We start from the raw sequence: 26,203 nt of genomic DNA, 5'->3' as shown, positions 1-26,203 counted from the left end.
TGTTTAAAATTTTGATATGCAATTAAAATTAGAACCCTATTATCTTAAGACAAGGGGGTATTCTTCACAATAGATTTTGCTTCGGTTTCGAATCGGAGCAAACAATAAACTGATTTAAATAGCTTTTTCATGGCAGCGCAGATTCTCCCCCCATCCCGAGGCATTTTCAATTTTTCATGGGAGAAACAGCGCACTTCTCTGCGCTGCTTACGTCTGCTGCCGCTCATGACTCACCGCTCCAAATCCGCCTCATCCCGCCCACTCTTCCCATGATCCTCTGTGTGTGTGTGTTTGCGGGGGGGCATCCTGAGAGCAGCAAATCCAAGCCAAAACCCCCATCACCCTTCTGAAGAGGGGCAGCCAGTCTGCTCTGGGTCTCCCTCCAGCCAGTGCGATCCTATGTGTGTGTGTGTTGGGGGGGCATCCTGAGAGCAGCAGATCCAAGCCAAAAACCCCATCACCCTTCTGAACAGGGGCAGCCAGTCTGCTCTGAGTCTCCCTCCAGCCGGTGCGATCCTATGTGTGTGTGTTTGGGGGGGGAGACATCCTGAAAGCGGCAAATCCAAGCCAAAACTCCCGTCACCCTTCTGAAGAGGGGCAGCCAGTCTGCTTTGGGTCTCCCTCCTGCCGGTGCGATGCTGTTAGAGTGGCAACTCCCCCAGCCAATCACCGTTCTTGGGGGAGGAGAAAGGAGAGGTCCCGGGGAGCGAAGCAAACATTTTTTCATGGGCATCCAATCAAGAAAACACTTTTCTACTGGAAAGTACGGCTCAGAAGTGGTTTGGATTGCCTCTCTTTTAGCCCGGCTTATTTTGCTCAGTGGGGGAAAACATGGATCTGCAGTGAATAACGAAAATTTGCCTCCGACGCAAGTCAGCATCGAAACAGCAGCAAATCTCCGTGAAGAATACCCCAAAGTGTCACTAAATATAACTTTTTGATGATATAACACTTTTGATATTAGTTTGAGGTTTTAATGCCCTTAAATCATACAGCCAGTAGACCAATGGCATGCATATTACCTGCAGAGGGAAAGTGATAACTGGCTCATTTACCTCTGATGGTGAAAATGCCAATGCAAGGAATGCAGGAAAGGGCACAAAGCATTTCCTGGCAATCAGGAGTAGCCAGTATCAGGCCATTTATATTACTGAATTTTAAAGCTCTCCCATTTTCTATGTCTGAAAATCAAATGTAAATGCTGCATAGACTGGAATATATACATGACTTAATTCTGCATTTATATTCTGTTTATTAGACTCAGAAGATTTCCATTCATACTAAAATATGTTCATAGACTAGTATCACTTTTGAAAGCACCCCCAAGACAACTGGAATGTTGAGACTGGAGTAAAGAACAGACAACTTTTGGGGGGTGATTTTCCTGGGACTTCATAACCCAGGAACTTAGCATATATTAAATAACTAGAATCTCTAGTTCTATACAATCAACTTAACTTTTTTTTAACACAGACACAGGAGAAGATCACTGGAATTTTTAATATAGAACAACTGGCACTGGGTGTTGGGGAAAGTGGCTGTGATTATCCTGTACAAATCCCACAACTGAAAGAAAGAGGGGAAAGAGGAAGGTGTCGAATTTGTGGTTATGTTTCTTTACTATCTTTCACTGTCCTTCAGCTTACTGGGACACCCGAAAGGGAGCTCTGCCTGTGGAGCTGACCGCGGTTGAACTTGGCCACCGGGATCCTGTGTACAATGTAATCTGGCTGCAATCAAAGACTGGAACTGATTGTTTCTCTGGCTCCACTGATGGTCAGGTAAGGGGTAGTTTGTAACAACAAACCATGGTCTAATTGGTGTTTTTGGTTAGAAAAGGCAGTGGAGCGCTTTGTTTGGCTCCTCCTTTTCCTGTGTTTAGGAGACATAAAGTCTTTTTAGTTTTGTCTCATTTGGACTGTGGCTAATTAGCCTCTGGGACAGGCATTCTGTAACTGGGCTTATTGACTGGATTCACTTGATTTTTGAAAATGTTGGCATTTGATTTTGTGCTCTGATTTTATTGTATGTTTATTCCATTCCATTTGTTACCTACTACATTTTTAAACTGCCCTTCCTCCAAAGTGCTTATAGTGGCATACATGATTTTTCCTTTCTCCATTTTATCCTGGCAGTTTCTCTGCGAGGTAAGTTGGGCTGAGACTGGGCCAAGATCACCCTTTGACCTTCATGGTAATATAGGCGTTTGAACCTAGTCAGACATACTAACTCACTACAATCCACTGGCTCTAATTGCTGTAAGCCACCAGGAAGACCAAATTGTTTGATAAGTCAGGGTGTACATCATTTAATAACTAAACAAGCAGTAGTGCAACAGCTGGAGCAACTGGTGCAGACACCTTGTGCTGCTGTGGCTTGGTCCCCAAGTAATAATATAAAACAAAGACAGTTCCAGCGGAGTTTGAGAGACATGAGCTATGACTCCTATATATGGGATCTAGGTAAGCAAGGGGACAGCAGAAATTAGGCCGACTGCATAATTGTCAATAGGGCTTGATTGGGGGCTGATGTTGACTGCTGAAAGCGTGTGTCGCCAGGCAGCCCCAATAGAAGAGGCTGCTGGCCATGAAGGGGAGGGGCACAATAGAAGCCATGCTGGCTTGTGGTTGGTGACCAGGGTGCACGCATGCGCAAAAACAAAAAAGGGAGGAAGGGAGAACGTCCTGCACACCAGCAACCTCACAAATTATGTGACACTCCCCCTGGGACCATGTGGTTTATTTTTCTGGAAGTGCGGACAGGGTGAAACATTCTCAGGACTTAGGCAAGAGGCAGCATGCAGACAAAAAATTGGAATATGCTGCCAAACCTAATAGATCAACAGTGAGGATACTCTGCGGTAAGTGATTAGTGTGGAAATGGCCATACCAAATTCTGCCTCAGTCCAGAGGATTCAAATGAAATGACTAACACCATTTTCACCCCTGCAGTTCAAGGATTCAGTACACCAGAAGGCAGGGAGACTAAGAAAGAGGGCTGAAGTGAAACACAGGTAGTTCAGGGAGGTCAGGAGATAAGAACAGTCGGCGATAGCATACATGCCTGGCTCAGGCACAGCGTCCAATCAATGCAGCTAAGCTTGCTTCTTTTTTTGAAAGCACTAGTTGGAAATTACATGCGTCTCATTCAGGACCCAAAAAACAGAATGAGCACAAATGGCTTCAGCACCATGCTGTAATTGTTAGAGCTGCTGATCAGGAGTAGGTCTTTGTGGTCCCTGATGCTTGCAGTGCACACAATGCCCTGGTCATTTGAAGTTCTCTTTATGTGGCAATTGTCCATTGTTTATAATCTCTTCAAAGTAGTAGCAGAAAGCTTCCATGTGACGACATCATGGCTTTTTCTTGAATACAGGCCATCTGAAACCATCATAATGTGGACCAAAAAAAGGTGAACAGCAGCAATTATATGCCTTTCTGTTTATCAGGTCTTGTGGTGGGACATTCGTAAACTCTCTGAGCCCACTGAGACATTGGTAATGGATATCAGCAGGAAAGGAATCTTGGAAAATGCTTTAGGAGCCATTTCACTGGAGTATGAGCCAACCATGGTGAGTACTTCCTGAATTCTCCCCTATGTGTGAACTCTAGGAAAGCCTTGGCTTCTTTGTCCACTTAATATTTCTCACCTTTTAGTACTCTGGTCACTAGACATAGCACACAAATAGGCAACTTTGGGGCCTGAGTGACAAAATGAAGTGTCTACTTATGAATACGTTTGAGTGCTGGGCAACAAACTGGGGAGAGGGGACAAAGGCCGTACTTGACCAGACACGTTGTATATAGTGCGCACACACACATAAAATATGCATTGGCTTAAGGGAGTAAAACAAGCCTGCTTTAGAAATGGCACTGTAAAACATTAGTGTTTTACTTTCAGTGTCCATGCTTAGAAATAGAGGTTCCAGGTAGGTCCAAAGCAAAATCCCAAAACAGAAGTCATGTAATATTTTGTATTAAAATAAGCCAAAATGACACAAAACAGTCCAGAGGATTGCAGTTTGATGATAATAACATGTGTAATATCTTGTCCTAAAAGGTATTTTGTGATCAGAGTCCTAGAAGAGCATTAGTGTACTAGCAGGAGAGTTGTCACTGTAAGCATTCAGTTCAAAGACAATCACGCAAATCATGGTTTGCCTTAACGGAATACTGGTTTAATTTCCTTCTTTCCATTGAGGGGGAGGGGAAAGATTGCCAGAGGAAAAACCAGGATAAAATTATGCCAAGCAGAATGGCCTGACGTGCTGCTCTTTTGTACCCATGCATGAGGCTACTTATCCCTGGAACAGACTGAATACTGGGTGGAAGTATATGTCATTACAAAACTGGTAAGAAAGCTGATGAAGTGGTACTTCCCATCTCCTGTTTCAGTATCCTCAAGAGAGACAGTACTGATAAGAAATTTAAATTATTTTCACCCCCAACTCCATACGGAAAGATCCAGGGCATGGCTAAGTATGTCCAGGATAAGCAAAAATAGCCAAACTCAGTTTGGTGTGGAGTTAGGGCAGAAAAATAGAGTAATTTGAATGCCCAAAGCCAATGAGTTATTGCTACTTTCAGTGACTAGCAGCAAAGTAGCAATAATTCTGTGGAGCCAATCGAAACAGTAAAAAGAATATTTAAAGTGATCATAGGCATGGCAGCTGTAGCTAGTCCCAGAGACCATTCAGTTGAACACCATAACAGAAGACCACCAATTATTAAATAAGGGCTAATCTGGGTGTGCTGGGAGGGAAGGCAGCATGGTATAGCCCAATCTCTTCAGATCTTGGAAACTAAGCAGGATCAGCCCTGGTTAATATTTGGGTGGGAGACCACCAAGAAATACCAGTGTTGCTATGAAGAAGAAGGCACTGGTAAACTACCCCTGTTAGTCTCTTACCTTGAACACCCCATAAGGGGTTGCCATAAATCAGCTGCGACTTGACAGCACCTTACAGACACAATCTGGGTGTGTAGGATTAAAAGCCCTCAAGTGCTTTCCCCCCGAATTTTCCTTGCTTGTACTGCTTTTAAAAATGCACTTTGGAAACTGAATGTGTTATGGGAAATGCAGTCCCTGAGCATTCTTTTTGCTTATTGAGTCTGATATTAGTTTGGAGATTGCAAGTGCTAAAGAATTTTTTCCTCACCATGCTGGGCAGTCTGTATCATGGATAACCAACGGCCTGTCTCTTTAAAAATGAAAGAATGTGTCAAGAAACATTGACAGTGTAGGGAGTAATTTCGTGAAGTATTTGAATATTCCTTTCATGTACCAGTTATCTGAACTTCCTTATCATAAGCTGAACACAGATCTGTTACTCAAATTCAGTTGCGCACCACTGAGTTTAGCAGAGAATTTAGCCCGCCCAGGGGCTGAAATTCTTACCTCCTGTAGATACTAATTTAAGACCCTTGTTTCCTCTCTTTGTATAGAAGTGATTGAAATAATGTAGCATGCTGGCTTCCTTTCAGTCTCACCTGAGGTTTCTGTTGTCATACCAGGGCAATAATGACAGGCAACTGTACCTTGTAAATTGGTGTTTTTACAGGGGAATCATGTGACTCTAAATACTGAAGTACTGAAGAATGCATTTTCTAACATTATGTTCACATTTCTAGTTCTAAAATGGTTGTTACTTAGAATGGGGTTCAGGAATCAGTTGCAGAGGGTCTAATCTCTACAAACAGCATGGAACCCATCTTGATAGGCATCTTTATCTCTTTGTTACACGGCCAAGCAATCTTCTAATCATTGAGACTGCAGGTTTGCTGTGAACCATCAGGAAAGCTAAATTGATAATTACACTTTATACCCACCATCACTTCCACCATGCAAACCCACTTAGAAGAAAGATGTGAAAAGAATACAACTACACAGAGTCCATGGAGCATAATGAGAATGAAGAAAATAGTTCTTCCCCTAACTAGGATAGGTCTATAGTCAGATTTTTATGATGGGGATCATGAATGCATGGGGGCAGGTAGGATTGCCAGGTCCCCATCATTTCAAACTCTGAGACTCATTGAACAAGTCCTGATGATGTCATGGGTAGGGGACCAGTGATGTCATGGGCTGGGATCTTGTGGTGTAACATTGAATATGAGCATTCATTACAGTATTTCCAGACATACCAGTAGGTGTGTACCACATGATATCTGTGTAGGGAGCCCTCCCACTGACTGCCAGCTCTGCCAACCACTGCTCAGCTGGGCAACGGGAAAAATGCTGAGAGAAATGGTGTCACTACCAGTGTGCCCAGAATTGATGTCATCATGCCAGCCAACACACTAGCATTCACCCCAAACTCTATGATTAAACCATAGAGTTTGGGGCGAATGCTGGATTGCCCCAATTACATCACTTCCAGGTCACACTGGACAGGACATCATCATGATGCCATGGTGTCACCCGTGAGGCCCCGGCCCACCATGGTAAGTCTCCTGCTGGTTGCCATCCTTGGACTTGCAATTCGGTATCTGTGTGTAGTTAATTTCAATGTTACTTTTAGTCTGCAAGATTGCCCATCTCTTCAGTGCTACATGACTATAACTTTATGCTAAATGTAAAATGTAGATGTATTGTTAGTGCTAATTATTGCCTCCCATCTCCAATTTAATCTTCTAAAATGGAAACAAGGAATCTGGGGAGCAGTTTAGCATATTTCTGAGCTGGAATTGCCCCCATATGCTCCCTCTAGCTTCAGGCCTGAACTAATTTGTTATAATCTGGGCAGGAAGAGGAAGAACCCATGTCATTCTGCTGCTTGTGGTATATGCACTGAGGACTGAAGTTTACAGCAAAGTCATAAATCATCCCTTTTAGACAAACAATTAGAGTAAATAAAAAATCAGCAGTATTTTGCAGCCTCAGATCTCGCATGGCATGGAGATAGGCAGAAACCTAATGAAAATGGAGGGGGGGATTGCTTCAGGACCCATTAAAGGACTAGCTAACATTCAATCATTTTATGTGGTAGTATAGAAAATGTGTAATAGAAGCAACTGCAAGTGCTCTCTGCCCCTGTGTAGCTTGAGGAAAGCTGATGAAATTTTATCAGCTGGCTTAGACTAGAGTAATTCTGCATAAGAGAGCACTGTGAGCCTGGCAGCGCTGAATGCACAAAATTCCATATCTGGGTTCTGTTTCTTTTCTTATTTGGACCTTGCAGCAATGTTGATAGAAATTATTCATCCAGCATCCCTGGTCTTTCCACTCCATGTGAATAACAGGAAGCAAACTGCATTATGCAGGTCTCTTTGTGGGTTTTTTTTTCTTTGTTCAGTGAAAGAGGAGCTCTGTGTTCAAGTAACAACTTTGCTCTCCTGTATTTCTAATAACAGCCAACCAAATTTATGGTGGGGACAGAGCAAGGGGTGGTGATTTCCGGCAACCGCAAAGCCAAGACTCCTGCGGAAAAAATTGTCAGCACGTACAGTGGACACCATGGCCCCATATATGCCTTGTCTAGGAATCCTTTCTACCCCAAGAATTTTTTGACAGTTGGAGACTGGACTGCACGCATCTGGTCAGAAGAGAGCAAAGAGTCATCAATCATGTGGACCAAGTAAGGAGCACATTCTTTTGATCTTTTATTGTTTCAGTACCTTGATTCTTGTCATTCATGCCCTAGTGGCCTCCAGGTTGAATTACTGTCAAGCATGCTACATAGGAGAGCTACCTTTGAAAACAACCTGGAAGCTTCAATTGGTACAGATTGCCTCAGCCCATCTCTTTTAAGTGGGGGTTAGTGTAAACATATTGCACCTGTTCTAGAAGATTTGAGTGGTTTGCCATTCTTGCTACCAGGTCCAATGTAAAGTTCTGTTTTTGATGCACAAGGTCGAACACTACCTGGGCTCTATTTTACATTTAAGCCCCTTTGAGGGCTGAAAAAGGCCTTGTCGAAAGGCATATTATATATTTTCCAAATAAATCGATCGACATCAATAAATAGACATATATCTCAGGGAGTGCCTTTTCCCTCAGTCCCTGAGGACCTTAAGATCTGCCATTTTCTCAAGAAATAATATTGGTGTCTAGCAAGAGCAAGGACTTTTTTGTTGTGGCTCTGCAACCGTGGAATGCACTTTCTTCAGAGGATCATTTATGTTCCTCTCTGGTCTGGTTTTGGAAGCATATGAACTCTTCTTTTATTCTGGCAGGAATGAACCGGAATCAAGTGTATGTATGTTTTCAATTGTTGCTCTGCATTTGTTTTAAACTGTTAAATCATTTGATATGGTTTAACGTTTTTTGTTTGTTTTTAAATATATAAACTCTTTTAATAGCTGTGAACCACTTCTGGAATAGTTTGTCACAGGTATATAGAAGTATTATATAAAATATTGAAAACAAATCAGTTCTGTTCAGTTTATTTGCCAGCCAAACATATTTAACTACATAAGATATAACAATGAGAATAATATAAAACAATAAATAATGAAAACCTACCAAAAACAGCAACAAGAGGGGTGGGCGGAGCTGAGTCAGATAATGGTAGATGCAAGGGCTCCACATCTCTAAAAGCCTCTAAAATACAACTTGATAGCAACAGACAAATTTAGCCATAATTGAAGACTGAGGTCTTGAAGAGTTTCAACATCTACTCCCTCAAGAAACTAAAGAGGTAATGCAGATAATGGAGCAAACAGGGGACTTGGGAATGTTCAGTCTGGAAAAGAGGAGTTTGAGGCAGGACATAATTGCTCTCTTTAAGTATTTGAAGGGCTGCCACTTAAAGGAGGGCAGAGAGCTGTTCCTGTTGGCAGCAGAGGATAGGACTTGCAATAATGGGTTTAAGTTACAGGCAGAAAGGTACCGTCTAGATCAGAGGTGTCAAACATAAGGCCCACAGGCTGGATCCGGCCCCTTGAGAGCTCTTATCCAACCTGTGAGCCAGCCGAGGCAGCCACACACCCCTACTCTCAATCTGGGCTGGCGAAGCATGACACGGCCTGACCTAGTGTCATTTATGTTATATCTGACCCTCGTATCTATTGAGTTTGACGCTCCTAATCTAGATATTTGGGGGGGGGGATTTACAGTGAGAGTAGTTCAACAGTGGAATTGGCTGCCCAGGGAGATGCTGAGGTCCCCCTCAGTGGCAGTCTTCAAGCAGCCGCTGGAAAAACACTTGTCGGGGATGCTCTAGGCTGATCCTGCATTGAGCAGGGGGTTGGACTAGGCTGAGCGTTCATACTATGTTTTCTGACTCCCAAATTGTACAAGGGAATGGCTGAATGTCTGTACTGCAAAACTGAGGAAAGGTCGACCTTACCCTTTTGTCTCAGTGGCTGCAATTTAGTATCTGATGCTGTTCTGTGAAGCTTAGCGCTTTGTGTAAAACTGCACTCTACTATAATCAATGAAAGCAGCAGTTTTTTAAAATGGATCCTTCGGGATGAAACAGCGCAGCCCCAATAAACATTCTATTTTTTTGGCAGATACCACATGTCTTACCTCACAGATGGGTGCTGGAGTACCACTCGGCCAGCTGTCTTCTTTACCACCAAGATGGATGGGACCCTTGATGTTTGGGATTTCCTCTTCAAACAGAATAACCCTACCCTCAACCTGAAGGTAATTCCAGAAAAGCAATTCTTCCACCTTTTATGTATTGGTATCCTACTCTTCGGCCATTTATGCTTGGGAATTTTACCTTGGGTTTGACTCTCTTGACCCACACTTTTCTGATCTGAATTCTCAAAATCTTATGCATGGTGGTTGTTTGCCTCGAAGAAAGTTCTGGAGTATCAGGAGTAAGTTTTTGTACTGCAGAATCACCAGCAAAAATCCAGAGCATCAGAGTCTCAGCCCCCAAAACGCTGCTTTGTAACTGGCTGTAGTGTTTATTGTTAGAAAAACATCACCACCACAACCCCAGCCACCAGCTCCCCTCTGCCCCCAGCAAGTGGGAATTCTGAAATGCCTCCACAAAAGAAAAAAAAGTCAGCATTGCATTCCGGAGCTTAGCTGCCCGTCCCCTGCCATTTCCTAAGAATAAGCACCATTGAACAACATGGGCTTACTAAGCAGTAGACCACTTCTAAGTCTTAACAGGGAGTGGAGAAATAAGCAGTCTCATAGATCACTTGCTCCTCTCAATAATCCTGATTGGGGGAGGGGGGAAATCAGGCAGCTATGTTCCTCCCAAGTCTGCAAACGCTGGCAGCTATTGGGGGGGGGGGGAAGTTCTCTATTCATTCCCAGCCTTCAAACACTCATTGCTGAAACTAAGTAGAGAATATGCTATGGGGGGCAGGGGGAATCTCCATTTGCCCCAACACACGCTACTGAAACTTACTAGAGAAGACGCTATGAGGAAGGAGGTGAGGAATCAGGCAGCTATGTTAGTTCGTTTTCATGGCTTCTGTGCAGTCCCACATGGGACTGCGCAGGCGCAGGCCAGCCACGGAGAAGATTTAAAAGCTTCTAGAAGAGTTCGCTCCCTAGGAGCACTCCCCTCCCCCTTGTCTGTGACCAAGCCTTAACGGCTTTTCCCGCCCAGGGATCACATGACGGGGTGGGGAGCACTCTTCCCTCAGTTCTCTTTCTGCCACTGCGGGGAGAACACCTAGCTTCTGTTCCTGTGACCGTCTGTGGTAGCATTGATCTGTTTTCCTCAGCGTCTACCTTACAGTTGGTGTTTGTTACTTTTAAAAAAAGAGAGAGAAAATTGTGAGGAGAGGAGCTACTGAGAATATAGCCCCGTGGGTTCATGGCGCTATTCAAAAAGTGTCGCAGTTGCGGCATGAAAATGGTGACAGCCAAAGAGCGTCTTGATTGTTTGATCTGCCTGGGCAAGGAACATATAGTCTCTTCGTGTAAAGCAGGTCCCCTCTACTCAGTAGTCGAGACAAGACTGGGCAATCAAGCTTAAGGCCACGCTCTGTGAGAAGTCACTCCGCCTGGAGGGGATGGGGGATAAAGCAGTCTCCTTAAGGTCCCCGGCCTTATCCAGTTCTATTACTAAGAGAAGCTTTCATGACCCTCTCAAGGAGAAAAGGGCTGCCTCTGAGCATCAAAGAGGCATAAGAATAAGAAAAAAAGATCCTCATTCTCCTCTAAAGCTAAAAGGGAGTCAAAATTGGCTGATGTCGACTGGTTGAAGTCGACACAGCCGGCGCCAAGCGAACATCCATGTCATTCATCGTCTCCAACCAGACCGTCCACTTCGACAGAGGCGGTGGCTTCGGCGCAAAAGGTGATTTCGGAGCCAAGGAAGGTTCCATCTCCTCGGCATCATTCCCCCTCCAGAAGGAGCAGGGAGTCCCCGAGAAACTGCTCGCCTTCACCTTGTCGTGAAGAGGGAGCTGCACCCGTTCCTCAGAGAGAGAGAGGTCGGGACACAGATCCACGGCCATAGAGTACTGAGTTACCTGCCTTGGGGCGCCCTCGAACCCCGTTGCCATCAGGGGTCGAGGCTCACTTCTCATCCTCTGAAGAGGATGTCATAGAGATCCCGGAGTTGGTGTCGTCGGGAGACGAGGGCCCATCTCATGAAGCTCCAGGGGATCAGAAGCAACGCCAATGTTTCCGTGGCTGAATTCCATACTGCTACTGCCCTCCCCCTTTCTACCCGGGGTATGGCTTCATGGACTTCCAACACCATGACGTCGAGATGCAATACCAAGGATGGGACGACATCCCACCGCCTCACCCTTTCTCTTGTGACCTGACTAGACACTCCATTGGAGAGCTGGGTCGACGTCAGGAGGCGGTTGTCCCTTCGACGTCAAGCTGCCAATGCCATAAAGTGGAGAAGCCATCGGAGTTACACAGCCGACCTCAGCCCCAACCCTCTGCCTCGACATCGACACTGCTCGACCCCTTGACATCGATGCCATGTCAAAGGCAAGTGACTCCTGAGATGGAGGAGGAAGGCGAACTCGCTTCTGAGGTGGGGTCAGAGGACACTTCCCTACCTTCCCTGGATGATGCCGTGGGAGACCCCACACTGGTCTCACCAACGGAGGATTTGAGACTGTTCTCTGAGCAGCTAATTCGAAAGGCGAAGTCCCTCGGGCTCGAGGTTGTTCAGTCGGACCTGAGGCAGCAGACCCTATAATGGAAGTCCTATATAGTCCTGATTCTGGCCCCCCTAAGCTCCCCTTAATTCAAGGGATAAGGGATGTTATGATGGTGGGGTGGCAAAAGCCAGCCTCAGTGGTGGCCTCAATTTAAAAAATTGAAAATCTGTACAAGATAGCTGAAGGGGTGTGCGACTTCCTCTATAAACACCCTCAAGCCAATTCTATAGTGACAGAAGTGCTATCGGCCAAATATAAATCTGGCATGCATTTGGCTCCACTTGATAAGGAGGGCCGAAAGTTAGATAAGGCTTAGGCAGAAAATTTAATTCCTCTGCAGCCTTGGGGGTTCGTATTTCTAACTTCAGTGCTCTAATGGAGCATTACCAAATGTCTCTGTGGGAGAGAACATCTGAGCTTTTGGATTCCCTCCCTGAAGAGAAGAAAACCCTCCTTAAGGTGTTACAGCTAGAAGGTCAAAGGTTGGGCAAACATCAAAATGCAGCTTCCCGCCATATGGCGGACTGCTCAGGCCGTGCTATGGCTTCAAGTGTAGTGTTGAGAAGGCATTCACAGCTGCGCTCATCCTCACTTGCCCCTGACATTAAAGCCAGAGTGGAGGATTTACCTTTTGATACTAAGGCTCTGTTTTACGAACAGACAGACAAGATTCTCCACAACCTTAGGAAACAGAAAACGACTGTGAAATCGCTGGGGGTGATACAAAACTCTGGGCCCTCCTTCAAGCCTAGGTCCTATTATAAGCAACCACAAACCTATTTCCAAAGTAGACCCTATAGAGGTAACTCCTGGGGGTACCAGCAAGGCCAGTGCCGGCCCTATTCCAACCCTTCGCAGGGTAGGAAGTTCACGCCTAAGAACAAGGGCAAGAAGGGGGGATATTTCCCTACTGACCAAGCCCCTAAGAAGGGGTCAGCATAACTAGGTTCTGGTTCTATTGTTCCTATGTTCTTTGAACAGTTGTTTATTTTTCAGTAAATGGCTTAATGTTTCATCTGACTCGTCGGTCTTGAATATCATCCTCCATGGTTATTGTATCGAGTTTTTATCAGTTCCTGACTTCTCTTGTCCTCGACAAACGGGCCCAGACCCTCCAGAACTTGTCTCAGAGGTGGAAAACATACTCCACAAAGGGGCCATTCAGATTGTCCTGCCCAAGTTTCTATTCAAAATACTTCCTAATAGATAAAAAAAGATGGTGGCAAAAGGCCCATACTCGATTTGAGGGCCTTAAACAAATACGTACACCTCAGAAAATTTAGAAAGCTCTCTCTAACGGACATACTGCCTCTCCTTGCTGACCATATGTGGTTCTCTGTATTGGACCTGAAGGACTCTTACTTCCTTGTGGCAATTCATAGGGAATGTAGGAAGTTCCTCCGCTTCATGTGTAATGGTGCGGTTTATGAGTTCACAGTCCTGCCCTTTGGCTTAGCCACAGCACTCAGGGTCTTTACCAAGGTGGTGGCAGAGACTGTAGATTTTCTAGCCACTAAGGGCTACACCGTCTTTCCTTATCTGGTTGACTGGCTACTAGTGGGCCACTCTGAGCAGGACCTTTCCCACTCAATAGATCTGGTCACAAACACTTTGATAGATTGGGTATGGTTATTAATCATGAAAAATCCAGCTTGATCTCAACAAGAGTTGTTGATTTCATAGGGGCAGTTCTGGACGCGGATAGAAACGCGGCCTTTTTGCCCATTTCCAGAGTCAGGGCTATTCAAAAAATGACACATTTTTTCACTACACAACGCTTTCAAAAGGCAGTCGCTATCCAAAAATTGCTGGGTCTCATGGCCTCCACCACGGCGGTGGTCCCTTTTGCCAGATTACGAATGAGGCCTTTACAGAATTGGTTCATTAGGGCCTTCTGTATGAATGTAGACCCCCAATGGAAGAAACTCTCTATACCAAGGTCTGTTGGTGGTCCCAGGACTGCAACCTTCTCAGAGGGGTCATTTTCGGAATGCAATCACATGAGTTACAGGTGTTCACGGATGCCTCATTGGGGGGCTGGGGGGTGCACTGTGGTCTCTTGGTGGCAAAGGGACGCTGGTCTCATACCCAAGCCTCCCTTCACATAAACATCTTTGAGATGAAGGCGATTAGAAACGCCCTTATTTCTTTTGCAGACATTCTCAAAAACAAGTCCGTCCTGGTCGCCATGGACAACATTACGGTGAAATTCTACGTCAACAAACAAGGGAGCACAAACTCCCTTGCACGGTGCGACGAAGCTGTCCGCATTTGGAATTGGGCGATCGAACACCGTGTTTCTGTCACTGTTATTCACGTAGCTGGCCTTTCAAACTACACGGCGAATCTCTGCCTTCCATGATGGAATAAACTCCTCGTCCCTTTTCTCTAACCTCTACCCTCCGGTAAAGACCCCAGTACATCAGTGGAGTCTCTCCTTAGTTCTAACTCACCTAACTTCAAAACCCTTTGAGCCAATGGCTTCTTGCGACCTCGCCCTTCTGTCTTACAAGACAGCATTTTTGGTTGCTATTATGTCTGCACGTAGGGTTAGTGACATTAGGATGCTCAGGTATGACCTGCCTTTCACCAGGTTTTTCCCCAATAGAGTGATCCTGAGACCCAGCTTATCATATCTGCCCAGGGTGGTCTCTAAATTTCACCTATCTCAGGATATTACACTACCTGTTTTTTTCCCGAACCCAGAGTCATCTGCAGATAGACAGATGTATTCCCTGGATGTTCATAGAGCTCTGCTCTTCTATTTGGAAATAACAAAACCTTTTAGATTGGATAATAACTTTTTTATTTGTTTCAGAGGCCCCAACATGGGGAAAGCAGTTTCCACGCAGTCTCTCTCCAGGTGGATTGTTTCGGCGATCAAGTTGGCATACGACACTGCAGGGGTGGAGTGTCCATTACGTCTTCATGCTCATTCCACCAGAGCAATGGCTGCGTCAGCAGCGTTCTCCTCTAGTCTCAATATACAGGAGATCTGCAAAGCAGCAACATGGTCTACTCCAGTGACCTTCATTCGTTATTATGCAATTGACGTTGACTCCAGATCCGAGGCATCTGTGGGAAGAGCAGTGTTGAACACATTATTCCGCTGATCAGCACATTCCCACCTCCTCAGTAGGTAAGCTTGCCATTCTCCCTTGTGGCTTCACAGAAGCCATGAAAACGAAAAACAGTGTTGCACTTACCTGTAACTGTTGTTCGTTGAATGGTCTTCTGTGCAGGCACTCATCCCTCCACACCGTAAAAGTGTGTGCTCCCTGCGGTGGCGAATGGAGAACTGAGGGAAGAGTGCTCCCCACCCCCTGTCATGTGATCCCTGGGCGGGAAAAGCCGTTAAGGCTTGGTCACGGACAGGGGGGAGGGGATCGCTCCTTGGGAGCGCACTCTTCTAGAAGCTTTTAAATCTTCTCTGTGGCTGGCGTGCACAGTCCCATGTGTGCCTGCACAGAAGACCATTCAACGAACAAGTTACAGGTAAGTGCAACACTGTTTTTCCTGAGCATGCAAATGCTCGCTTCTTCCCCACCGCTCCTGGCCTTGCAGCTTCCATGTGCTGCACTGGCTGGAGGAGGAGGGGAAAACCCAGCATGCCTTATGCACAAAAATTGCTACAATTTGAATCAAGTTGATCTCAGAGCAGACTGTAAATCTGTGGAAAAACACCATCGGGAAAACCTGAGAAAAGCATAATGTGAGAGCAAAGTGAACTCTGAGGGATGAAAAAAAATCATGCATAACTCCAAGGAAGAACCGAGTCATTCCAGGGGCAAATGTGAGTCAAAGTACCCATGCATAAATGTTTGTTCTGAGACTTCTTAGAGGTGGAATGGTAATTGGAAGATCTTTCTGCTTGGTGTATATGTTAAACACAATTGAATGTTGGAGTTGTTTCTACAGGGCTCTGATATTAGCTGCTGAACATGCTTTGGTATTGAACCAGTGACCTGGTGAGATAAATGGTTCATGTTAATTCATTTACCAAAGCTATCAATGAATATGCTTAAGGCATAAAGAAATAAACTGGAATCCTACCTGCCAGTAGACAATCTCCTAGAACTACTGATTTCTTGGAAGGGAAAACAACTTACTTAACCTTCATACCTCACAGTTCTTGAAAGTAACACATGCTGTTGTTTTAGGATTACATGTGTTCGGCTTTCAAATGTGCATAATTCCTGAAAAATAAATTTCCAAACATTTTATAATTTGGAGATAAGTTCTGTTGTAGGAAAAATCTGTGAGTGAAGCTATCCTTGCCGTATAGATGGGTGGGCAGGTTGGCACAACAGAATGGCATTTGAATAAAAACCTGAAGAATCGCAGGCACTCTGCTGTCAGTTTGTTCTTCTGAGATTATTTATTTGTTTTGTTTTAGATATTTACACCCTGAGGGCTCAGCCATTTATGGCTACCAAAGCTGCTGAGATGCTGATGGCCCTTGTCCTTTCCTTACAAAACTCCTCCTTCCTTCCTGAATTGGCTTTTTCTTCACAGGTCTGTGATGACCCTCTCTTCAGTCTACGTTTGCAGGATAATGGCCGTTTTATTGGCTGTGGTTCCAAGCTGGGCACGGTGACACTGTTGGAAGTTTCTTCGTGCCTGTGCACTTTGCAGCGGAATGAGAAGAACCTGGCTTCAGCAGTGAGTGGTGACCCTTGCCTCCAGCTCTTTTCCTTGGGTGTTGCCATATCTTCTTACTCAACGGTGCCAAAACAAATGAGCCTGAGGGGTCAGCCTGCTAATGTATTTGCAATGCTAAGAGGGATCTGTACAATCCAACTATTACTCCTTATACACAATATTAATTCCATTTTTTTCTGTTTCATACTCACCACCTTTTTAGGTTAGCTTATAACTCAATGCACTATTTTATTACATGGGTTGTGGATGTCCTTCCTTGAGGAAACATTTGTGTTTCTGGGGTATAATGATTTCTTGGTCCTAAAAACATAAAATAGTGTTGCTTGGAAAATGCCATTTTCCTACCTCCTGGCATGATGATTAGAACTATGTGGAATGTGGATAGTGTCAGTGCCTTTACTAGGGGTGAAAGATTCAAATCCCAACTTATCTCCTTGCCAGTTTGTGAACTTTTAAGAAGTTTTGCATATTTTCTCTTTTTTAAATCTTATTAATTCCTCATGTTCTTACCCTGTCCTTATTTCACTGTGCTCAGGATGGCAAATATGGTATTGTCCAGGTTTTTTCCCTCACAACAATCCTGTAAGATAGTTTAGGTTGAGAGATACAGTGATTGGTCCATCATCACCTAAAGAGCTTGACAGCTGAGCAGAGGTTTGAACACAAGTCTCGTGCATCTGGGGCCTGGTGTACACATGGAGTCTGTGGTGTACACATGATGTATGTGGGAGGGGTTATCTTGTGGGATCTCAACGGACCAGCATCACATCGAAACTAGGTTGTCACAATTAAACATGCACTATTAACATGCCAGCAATCCAATGTAGACACAATGTGAAATGGGTAAGTTTTTTTTACATGCTGAGAGACCCATTTAAGCCAAGCCTAAATCCTGCTCTCCTCTGTTTTTCGTACGTGTAACACAAATGTTGAAACACAAGCAAGGCAATTCTGTTCTTTTACCTCAGAGTTCTTCCTGCAAGAAGAAAAGACAGAATTTTCCCTTTGTCCTCTGCCCTACAAGACCCTGGACTGGGAAGTGTTGTTGTCCCTCCTACCTATTTATTTTAATGAAACAAAACATCAGCAGCTGGAGAGCTAAATGTATAAGGGAAAGGTTTTGTTGTAACAATGCTCCTTGTATATACTCAAGCTATATTTCTCATAGAGATAAACTACACAATACGTTCGGTCACTTGTGTACACTAGTTTGTGCCTGAAGCACATGAAGCAGCAAAATCAGTGAAATAACCACCCCAACCTTCAGAAAACTGCAAGAAAAATGCTTGGGGGGAGGCAAGAGCCCTTCCTCTCTCCATAGTACCATTCCAAGCCTGTTTGGGGTTGTTGTTTTTTAAATTGAAGCAGTTCCCTGCAGCTGCAGTGTGGCTGCAGGGAACAGGCAAACTAGCGTGAACAAGTGACCAATCATATTGTGTAGTTTGCCTCATATTGAGTTACTTGACACACTTCCCTAAAAGGGATTGTGAAGACCCTCAGGAACAAATGGAGACAGTTCAAGGGAAACGGAAAATATCTGGCCTTCTCTTTGGCTTCAAGGGAAGGGAAAGAAACAAGCAGTGATGAAAGACAAGAAGACCTAAGGCCCTAACTACACAGTACATTTTCCCCAGCACATCTCCAGGTGAAGATGTAGTGATCAGCTGCATGTTACATTTCCTAAATAGGGCAAACAGTTCTCCTCCATTCAGCCATTTCAGGTCAGGTCAGGAAAATGACACCAAGGGAAGGTCTAAGCCCCCTCTCTCTACACACTGCAGTGCTAATCTGGGAAACATGGAATATCAGGAGTTTCAGATATAACCTTTCTGTGTATCCCAGATGTTTGAGCGAGAGACAAAGCGAGAAAAGATTCTGGAGGCCCGGCACCGTGAAATGCGGCTCAAGGAGCGAACCAAAACGGAAGGCAAGGAGGAAGAGGTCAAGGAAGAAACAGAGGAAGAAAAGCCTGAGGAAATCCTGGCCCGAGTCCGGAAAGAGTTCTTTGATGTCATTGAAAATGAGCTCAAGCGCAGGGAACGAGGTCGAGCTAAATCAGTGGCAGACCAGGTAAGGGGGCCGCTGACAGGAGAAGAGGGAAAATTTGGGTGACACACTTCTAAACCTCCATTTCATAGTCAGAGCATCAGAATGGAGAGTGTAATGGCTAGATCTGCTTCTTAGTTACAATAAAAGACATAGAGAAGTATTCTAATGGCAAGGCAAGTTTATGCAAACTGTATTAGGTCTTTGTATCTCTATGAAAGGAACATCCTAACTCTTCGCAGGATTGCAACCATATTTTTAAGGGTTCATCTTGTGCGGCTAAATAATGGGTCCTATTAAATTCTACATCTCTTTCACCAATAGACGAGAATACTGTGCATCAAGGTGTTGCTTGTACCTGTATCACTAATCTGTTAACATACTCATATATTTTAAAAAACTACATTAGCTTGGGAAAACTTCCTACTGGTGTCAAGGTGATTTAGGATCAAGGTGCAAATAACTTATTAAGCAAACACACTAGCATCAGAATCTCTCAAAAATCTACTGGAGCAAACCATTTTCCAGTAGGCTGAAATGTACTTTCATTATTAGGCATTAACATAAATAGACAAAATTACAGAATCAAGTAAAACGAATTACATTAAAATAGCATTACTTAAAAGTACGAACAAAGTGTTCGCATATCCTTTGTACAGAGCAAAAATCTGGCAACTTGTTGGGTGGCAGAAGAGACTCTATCGGATAAAAGGTACATCACTAGCTGCTGATCTGAGAAACTCTGAACACTAAGCAGTAGGGGTTTAATATAAATATTTCTCGGCCTCATATAAAACTTACAATATAACAGCACATGGGTTAAGTGTTCAGGGACCCTGATCATACATGGACAATACCTGTCGTTGGAAGGGATTCCTTTGTATCTTCCTCGTAGGATAGCTGAAGGGAGTATGTTAAGTCTAGCAAGCATAAATGCTCTGCAGATGTCAGGTGACTCCAAGTAAGACAAGTAGGAAGCTGCAGATCCATAGACCGGGATAACACCATGAAACATGGGAGAACAGTATCTATTAGCTAGGGAGGTCAGGGTCTGCATTTCTATATCTAGTATGCGCTGACGTATTGATCTAAATGCCATCTCTTTCCCAAGCATCAAAAGAGAGTCAAATGAAATGCCGACAGACTTGATTTTTCTAATAATTAATTTTGACCACTGGCTTAATGAGAATCCGCTAGCAATGCAGGGATATAATCAGGGTACTCAGGAAATTCAGGCGTAACCAAAACTTAATGGTCTGGATCCAAGCCCTAGTCTCCAAAAAACCTTGTCCAGTTTCAAGGCACAGAGCAGCGTATCCTACACAGTTGGGGACACCAAGAATAAAGCATAAAAAGGTGGACTGGACTCTCTCAATGTCTTGGTTGAAAGCGCTTACCCAAATGGAAACTCCATATAGGAGTTGGGAGATGGATTTAGCCTTAAACACTCATAGAGCAGCGGGAACTAATTGGTCTTTCATAGACATTAAAAAAAACGAATTGTGGCCTCGTTTGTATGTTTAGCTGAGGAAACAGCAAGGTTCCTATGAGTTGTCCAATTATTATTGTACTGAAAGTTCAGGCCCAGGTACCTGAATTGTTTCACTTGTTCAATTTCTTGCCCCTTAATTATCTAACTATGGCGCCTCCAGATTTTAGAGAAAACTAAGATCTTGGATTTCTTGAAGTTAATAGATAGTAAATTGGCATTACAATAGCTCACAAACATAGATAGCAGCCGTCTTAGCCCCTTCTGTGTCAATGATAACACTACAGCATCATCGACGTACAGTAATAAGGGAACAGAAAAGGGGCCCAGCTTGGGAAAATGGCCTTCTACAGTTCTTAATGTTGGGTCGAGATCATTTAGAAAGAGGTTAAAGAGATAGGGGGCCACCACGCACCCCTGTTTCACTCCTTGATTGGTAGGGAGGCTGAAATGTTATGAACTTTCCTGCAAACGATTTCAAGTCATTTGGTATTATCACAACCTTACTTTTTTCAGGATCGGGAGCTTGATGATGATGATGATGATGATGATGATGAATTCCTTCCTAAGGTCAGGATTCTAAAGTCTAAGCACACCCTTGTAGTTTAAAAGATGCCCTGTCAAAAGTATTTTGTTACTGGAGTTTGCCTGCTGAAGGGGAAGGTGGTGGCGCATATATTACAGAGGATTGGAAATTGGGAGGTATTAAGGTGGTATTGGGAGGTACAAAACCAGTGGCTGAGGGCCCTATTAGCCTTGCTACAAGTGGATCAGTGGCCCTGCTCTGTTACTCACATGTAGATGGTTTCTGTATGTACAGAACAACGCAAATGTTCTGGGGTAATTGGAACCATACCTGTCTTGGATACATTCCCCTCTTGGATGTACACCGTAATGTAGTGAGGGGGTTTGTGTGTGTCAGCAAAGCTGAGAGCAGTACTGTAGAAGGTTAGACTCTGTCAGGAGCCTGACTCCTAGTGGAGTCACTCAAGATGGAAAGGTCACAGCTGAGACACCAGACCAAGATGCATCCACCCCGTTCAGGGACCAATGTCCACATCAGCAGAAGAGAATGGACAGTTCCAATAGTGATGGGTGTGGAGGAACCCTAGAAGGGTAGCTACTGGGCAGCAGCATTAGTGGAAGGTGACAGTGGTGGAGGATCTTTCATAGACAACAGCAGTGACACTTCAGCTAACACAGTTAGTACTGCACAGAAGAAGGCAATGGTAAACCATTTCTGATAATCTCCATGAAAATGCTATGACAAGACAACCTAAAACAAAAAAGATATAGCGCTGGAAGACAGGACTGATTTCCACAATCAACAAAATTATATGGTAGAGTTCCTCTGGGGCTGTACTGCTTCAGATTACAGGAGGGATATTATACTGTTGAGTGGTCTGCATTAAAAAAAAAACCTTGCATGTAGAAACGACTGCTTGAGGGAGTGGGGTTGGGATAGAACTGGTGTTTTTACATGGGAGAACCATTCAAAAGCACAGTCTCCCACCTGTAGTCTCAAGTGGCATAGACCAGGAAGGTCATGCCATGTGACTTTGCTGACCTTGCAGTTTGGTCCTCAGTATTGTCACTGTAATCCAGAAGTCACTGGGATATCAGAAACTGATCTTGACAAGAGATTACCTCTTGTGAGAACTTTGAAAATTATCTGTGTTGTTTTTCACTTTGTTCACAGGAAAAGGAAGAAGAGGAGTGAATGCAGAGCCTGCATGGAACTCACTTACTTGCCATTTTGGACTGTTCCCGTTTTATTTTTTATTTTAAACAGAACAGACTGCATCAATAAATGTAGCAGTATTTTTATTCCTTTTTACTCTGTTCTCCATCAGTCAAGCAGGTGTCCAGCTGAGCTTTGAGTGTCTTTGCCATGGAAACTTGTGGTAATCCTCAACAGTAGCAGGCCAAAATAAACGACAAGGGAGTCAGATACATATTGGACTGAAAACAATGAAAGCAGCTTCAGCACCATGAAATATTGCATACTGAAAAGAAAACTCCAATGCATAACATAGGGCAAACCAGCTCTTTTCCTTCCATCATCTCCCAGGAGGAGCAAAATGTTTTCACTGATGAAATGTGAAATGGGGCACAGCTGCAAAGGAGAAATGTGTTGCTGCTGTATTAAGTGATGCGCTGGATGCAAGGAATGGGTGAGAATGGTACTGCTCTGCTCAGAACAGAATCAGCCTTTTGTGCATAGGGTGGCCAGTTTGGATCACTGCCTTTCAATAAGGATACAGAGAGATTGGGGAATTCAGAGAAGAGCCACACGCACACAAAAAGAGGGTAAATGGTTTGGAAAGGGCATATGGTGAAAGGCAGAAGAAATGGCATGTTCAGAGAAGGCAGTAGAGGGGGTGGAAATTACTGTTTTTGAATACTTCAGCCCATTTTATGTATTACACAGGAAAAAAAAGACAGGTGGCAAAATCTTGGGTTTCAGACTACAGGCACAAAGTCAAATTTTTGAACACTGTTCCACATAAAAATACCTCTGCATATAGTAAGCAAAATAGGAGACAGATGGCTGTGCTAAATCTTTCTTTATGAAATGCTAGTTTACTAGCTTCAAGGCAGTTTTTATGTGAGTCTCAGAGAATATGGCTCCCTGCCTGCAAAGTGGTACAATCCAGGATCTGCCACCTTGTTCATTGTAATGCATAAAATCACTTTAAAAGGTTGCCATTCTGAACGTAAGAATAATTAGGCACACTGAATACCTGAGATGGCAAACTCGTATTGGTAGTAATGCTCATATGTCAGAGAAATGATTCTTAAGATTAAGTATTATAGCAAAGTGGACTCTGTTATACAGGAAAGCGATGGAATGTTGCTGGTTGTTGCTTGAGAAAAACTGGATATAATCCTGCCTTGGGAATTCTACCAGTACAGGAGTTAAATTGAAGACCCTGAAGTGCCTGCCAATTCTATGTTCTCTCCTTTAATTTTTTCCTACATTTTCCTCCCTGCCCACTACTTATCTAGTTTATAAGTGGAAACATGTCAGCCTTTCTACAGTTCCAGTCTCTGTAACAGAAAAGCAGTGTTTTCTGTGTGGACACAGTGAGTGTAGTTCTGCCAAATCTGAGGTGGGACTTAAGGTAGTAAAATTCTGTTAGGATCAAGAAGGCAATATAGTAAGCATAGAGCTACCCATGTTCCATCTATATAGCAGAGCCCCCATTAGACATGACCAGGCGCTGCCTGTATTAATGACTACGCAAAACATGAAGCGTGAGTGTGAAAGCATCCCCCTGTAGTATTTTTGAAAGATTTTGCCTGCTTTCTGAGCTCAGAGCCGTCGGCCTGCTTGCTCTTCCTAATGTACAAGCCAACTACAACTTTGTTTGCCCTTTGACAGGTGACAGAAAGCGTCCTCTGTTCCTTCTCATCCCTTTAATGTTAAACTGTAAAGGACACATCTGCACATTGCTGAACTACACTATGTTGAAGCACCAGCGACCAACCAACCAAGAGAGAATGCCGGTTATCATGGAAATGTCAACATTTCCAGAGCTTTTTATTGCAGGGCAACAGCTTTGCCAGTCTCTGGCAGGTGAATTATTAAAGGGATGATCATCTTGCAGCTCATGCAAAAAGCCTCCTCTCTGAAGTAGTAGCAGAAGGCTGGAGTAATGGAGAGGAGTCCTATTACAGTTGTTCCACACGCACACCACTGCTCAGACAAGGCTTGCACAAGGCTTGGCCCGTGGGCAAAATTGATTTATAGCGGTGTTGTTTGCCTTCATCTCCAGGATATGGGAAACAAATTGGCCAGAGATGCTGAGTGGGAGGTAGTGCAGGGCTGGAAACAGAAAAAAGTTTTTAAGAGAGTGAAGACAAGAATCATTTATACGCAGATATTCCTTTTGTTCCCCAGCTGCCTCTGGTGGAAAAGTTTCAGGGGGCTTGTGAAACAACGCAAAAGCCTGTTATAACTCGAGACAGAAGTGGAGCACACACACACACACTACGAGTAACAATTCTTTCAAACAGCCTACACTTTTCTATTATTGTCTATCCAGATCCTTAGGGAACTCATCATGGCAGGTGCACCCCAGGATCCCCTGTGATGCAGCAAAGGATTCTGGGGGCACAAATCATGGCTTGCCTGCGTCAACCAGCTCACTTCAACTGTAGCAGAGCCCTGAGGGAAGATTCCCGAAGGTTTCATGAGAAAGCTATCTTCAGCATTTCCATTCTCTGTGCTATTTTTTAAAAAGTGACTTCATGCTTGATTGTTTCCAGAATGCTGCCAATATAATTTCTCAGTGTGTTTTAAAGGAGAAAGGTGGCAGTAAATCAAACCAGTCTTTTAAATCATTTTTCTTTCTATGGCTTGAGCTGCGCGACTTTCTATGAACTCTCCATTTTGCTTTGGATGGGTCGAAACATGAGAACGTACAAATATGACTAGTTACATAAATGCAGACAAATGAGTAGAGAGGCATCCTTGCTTTGCAAACTCCAAAGCAGGTCTCCCACAGAATACACAATGTAGGCAGAGTGGTTCTCAAAAAGCCCTGGAAGCAGCTTGGATTGTGAATCCATTGCATAGACTAATTACTTATGATGTGCAGCACAGGCAAGGGTACCAGCTGACCAGTTTTTTAGCAGCATGACCAAGTTTGCCCCCTTCTGGCTGGCGACCCAATCAACAATTTTTCCTCATAAGAACATAAGAAAGGCCCTGCTGGATCAGACCAAGGTCCATCAAGTCCAGCAGTCTGTTCACACAGTGGTCAACCAGGTTCCTCTAGGAAGCCCACAAACAACACGACTGCAGCAGCACCATCCTGCCTGTGTTCCACAGCACCTAATATAATGGGCATGCTCCTCTGATCCTGGTACTCTCATAATGGCAAGAGTAGGAGACCTGCTTTAAAACTACTGGAATAATTCAGACCACTTTGGGAGTTATACAAAGTCATCTGATTTGTCCCAGTCATGAGGGAAAGGAGCCAGGGTGGTCTTTGGGATTTACAGGCCTTTGTTCCTTGCTGCTTTCCTGCTCTTTTCTCCCTGCCCCCTCCCCCAAGCACTGGCATAATATTCAGCTGAGCCAAGGGGGAGCCACTGTCTCTCACTGTTGTCTGCTTTACATGGGTGTTGTGAGGATGAATTAGAACAGGAATTCTAATTCCCATTCTGGTGGATGCTACGGAAATAATCAACATGTTTTTAAAAGAGGGAGATTCAATGATAAGGAAAACTACACCTGGTGAAGTTCTGCCTGATGGGCTGTTAAATCTACCACGTTCCCAGCTAAGAGAGGGAAAGCGGCAGACCTGCTCACAGATTCTGTGACCGAGCAGGAGGCAGCAGATTTTGCTTGCTTTGGGTCCTGTCCCCATTCCCCTTGCAGCCCCGCTGTTACTCTTCATCTCCCATTCAACTTTTCTCCTGTTGGTCACAGTAGAGGGTACCCTAAGATCAGCTGTAATACTGGGATAACCCCATGCACCATCTGGAGGTTGGTGACCTTCACTGGTTAGAGTATCAGAAAATGTTCTGGAGCCTTTGAATCTCCCCTCTTCTAACCTACCTCACAAGGTTGCTGTGAGGATTAAAAGAGAGGGGGAGAACAGCATTGCAAGCCACTCTGGGTCCCCTTTAGGGAGAAAAGCAAGAGTATAAACAGATTTGATGGCGGTGCCAGTTTCCCTACTGATGGGAAGCATTTGGACAGGTACCAGTAGGTCATGGTAGTAAAGGGGTTTGACAAGGGTGGTTCTATAAATAAAAGGCTGGACAACCTGAGGTTATTTCTGACCCCTTTCAGGAATTCCTATTTCATTGTCTTAAAGAGACATGACTAGGCTTTTCTCTTTATTGTCAAGTTCCAAAGACAAAATTGATAAACTCATGGTACTGTGCCCTGATCTCCTTGTGTGTGTGTGTGGGGGGGGATAGTGAGAGAGCCGTGGTAGACAAAAAGCTC

General features: G+C 44.2%; 1 protein-coding gene across 1 annotated transcript in view; it reads left to right on the top strand.

Annotated features, from left to right (window-relative positions):
* The window catches only part of DNAI2 (dynein axonemal intermediate chain 2), a 31,756-nt gene extending 9,798 nt beyond the window's left edge, over nucleotides 1-21,958 (top strand). The window contains exons 6-13 of the mRNA XM_056848706.1: nucleotides 1,642-1,781; nucleotides 3,449-3,571; nucleotides 7,353-7,576; nucleotides 9,456-9,591; nucleotides 16,557-16,703; nucleotides 18,546-18,773; nucleotides 20,755-20,808; nucleotides 21,938-21,958. Coding sequence (XP_056704684.1) covers nucleotides 1,642-1,781; nucleotides 3,449-3,571; nucleotides 7,353-7,576; nucleotides 9,456-9,591; nucleotides 16,557-16,703; nucleotides 18,546-18,773; nucleotides 20,755-20,808; nucleotides 21,938-21,958 — 1,073 coding nt within the window. The remainder of the gene's footprint in view (nucleotides 1-1,641; nucleotides 1,782-3,448; nucleotides 3,572-7,352; nucleotides 7,577-9,455; nucleotides 9,592-16,556; nucleotides 16,704-18,545; nucleotides 18,774-20,754; nucleotides 20,809-21,937) is intronic.
* The last annotated feature ends 4,245 nt before the right edge of the window (nucleotides 21,959-26,203 follow it).

Source organism: Euleptes europaea, chromosome 1, assembly GCF_029931775.1.
Source record: "Euleptes europaea isolate rEulEur1 chromosome 1, rEulEur1.hap1, whole genome shotgun sequence".
In the NCBI taxonomy this organism is placed as follows: Eukaryota; Metazoa; Chordata; class Lepidosauria; order Squamata; family Sphaerodactylidae; genus Euleptes; species Euleptes europaea.
This window is presented reverse-complemented; position numbering and strand designations above follow the sequence as displayed.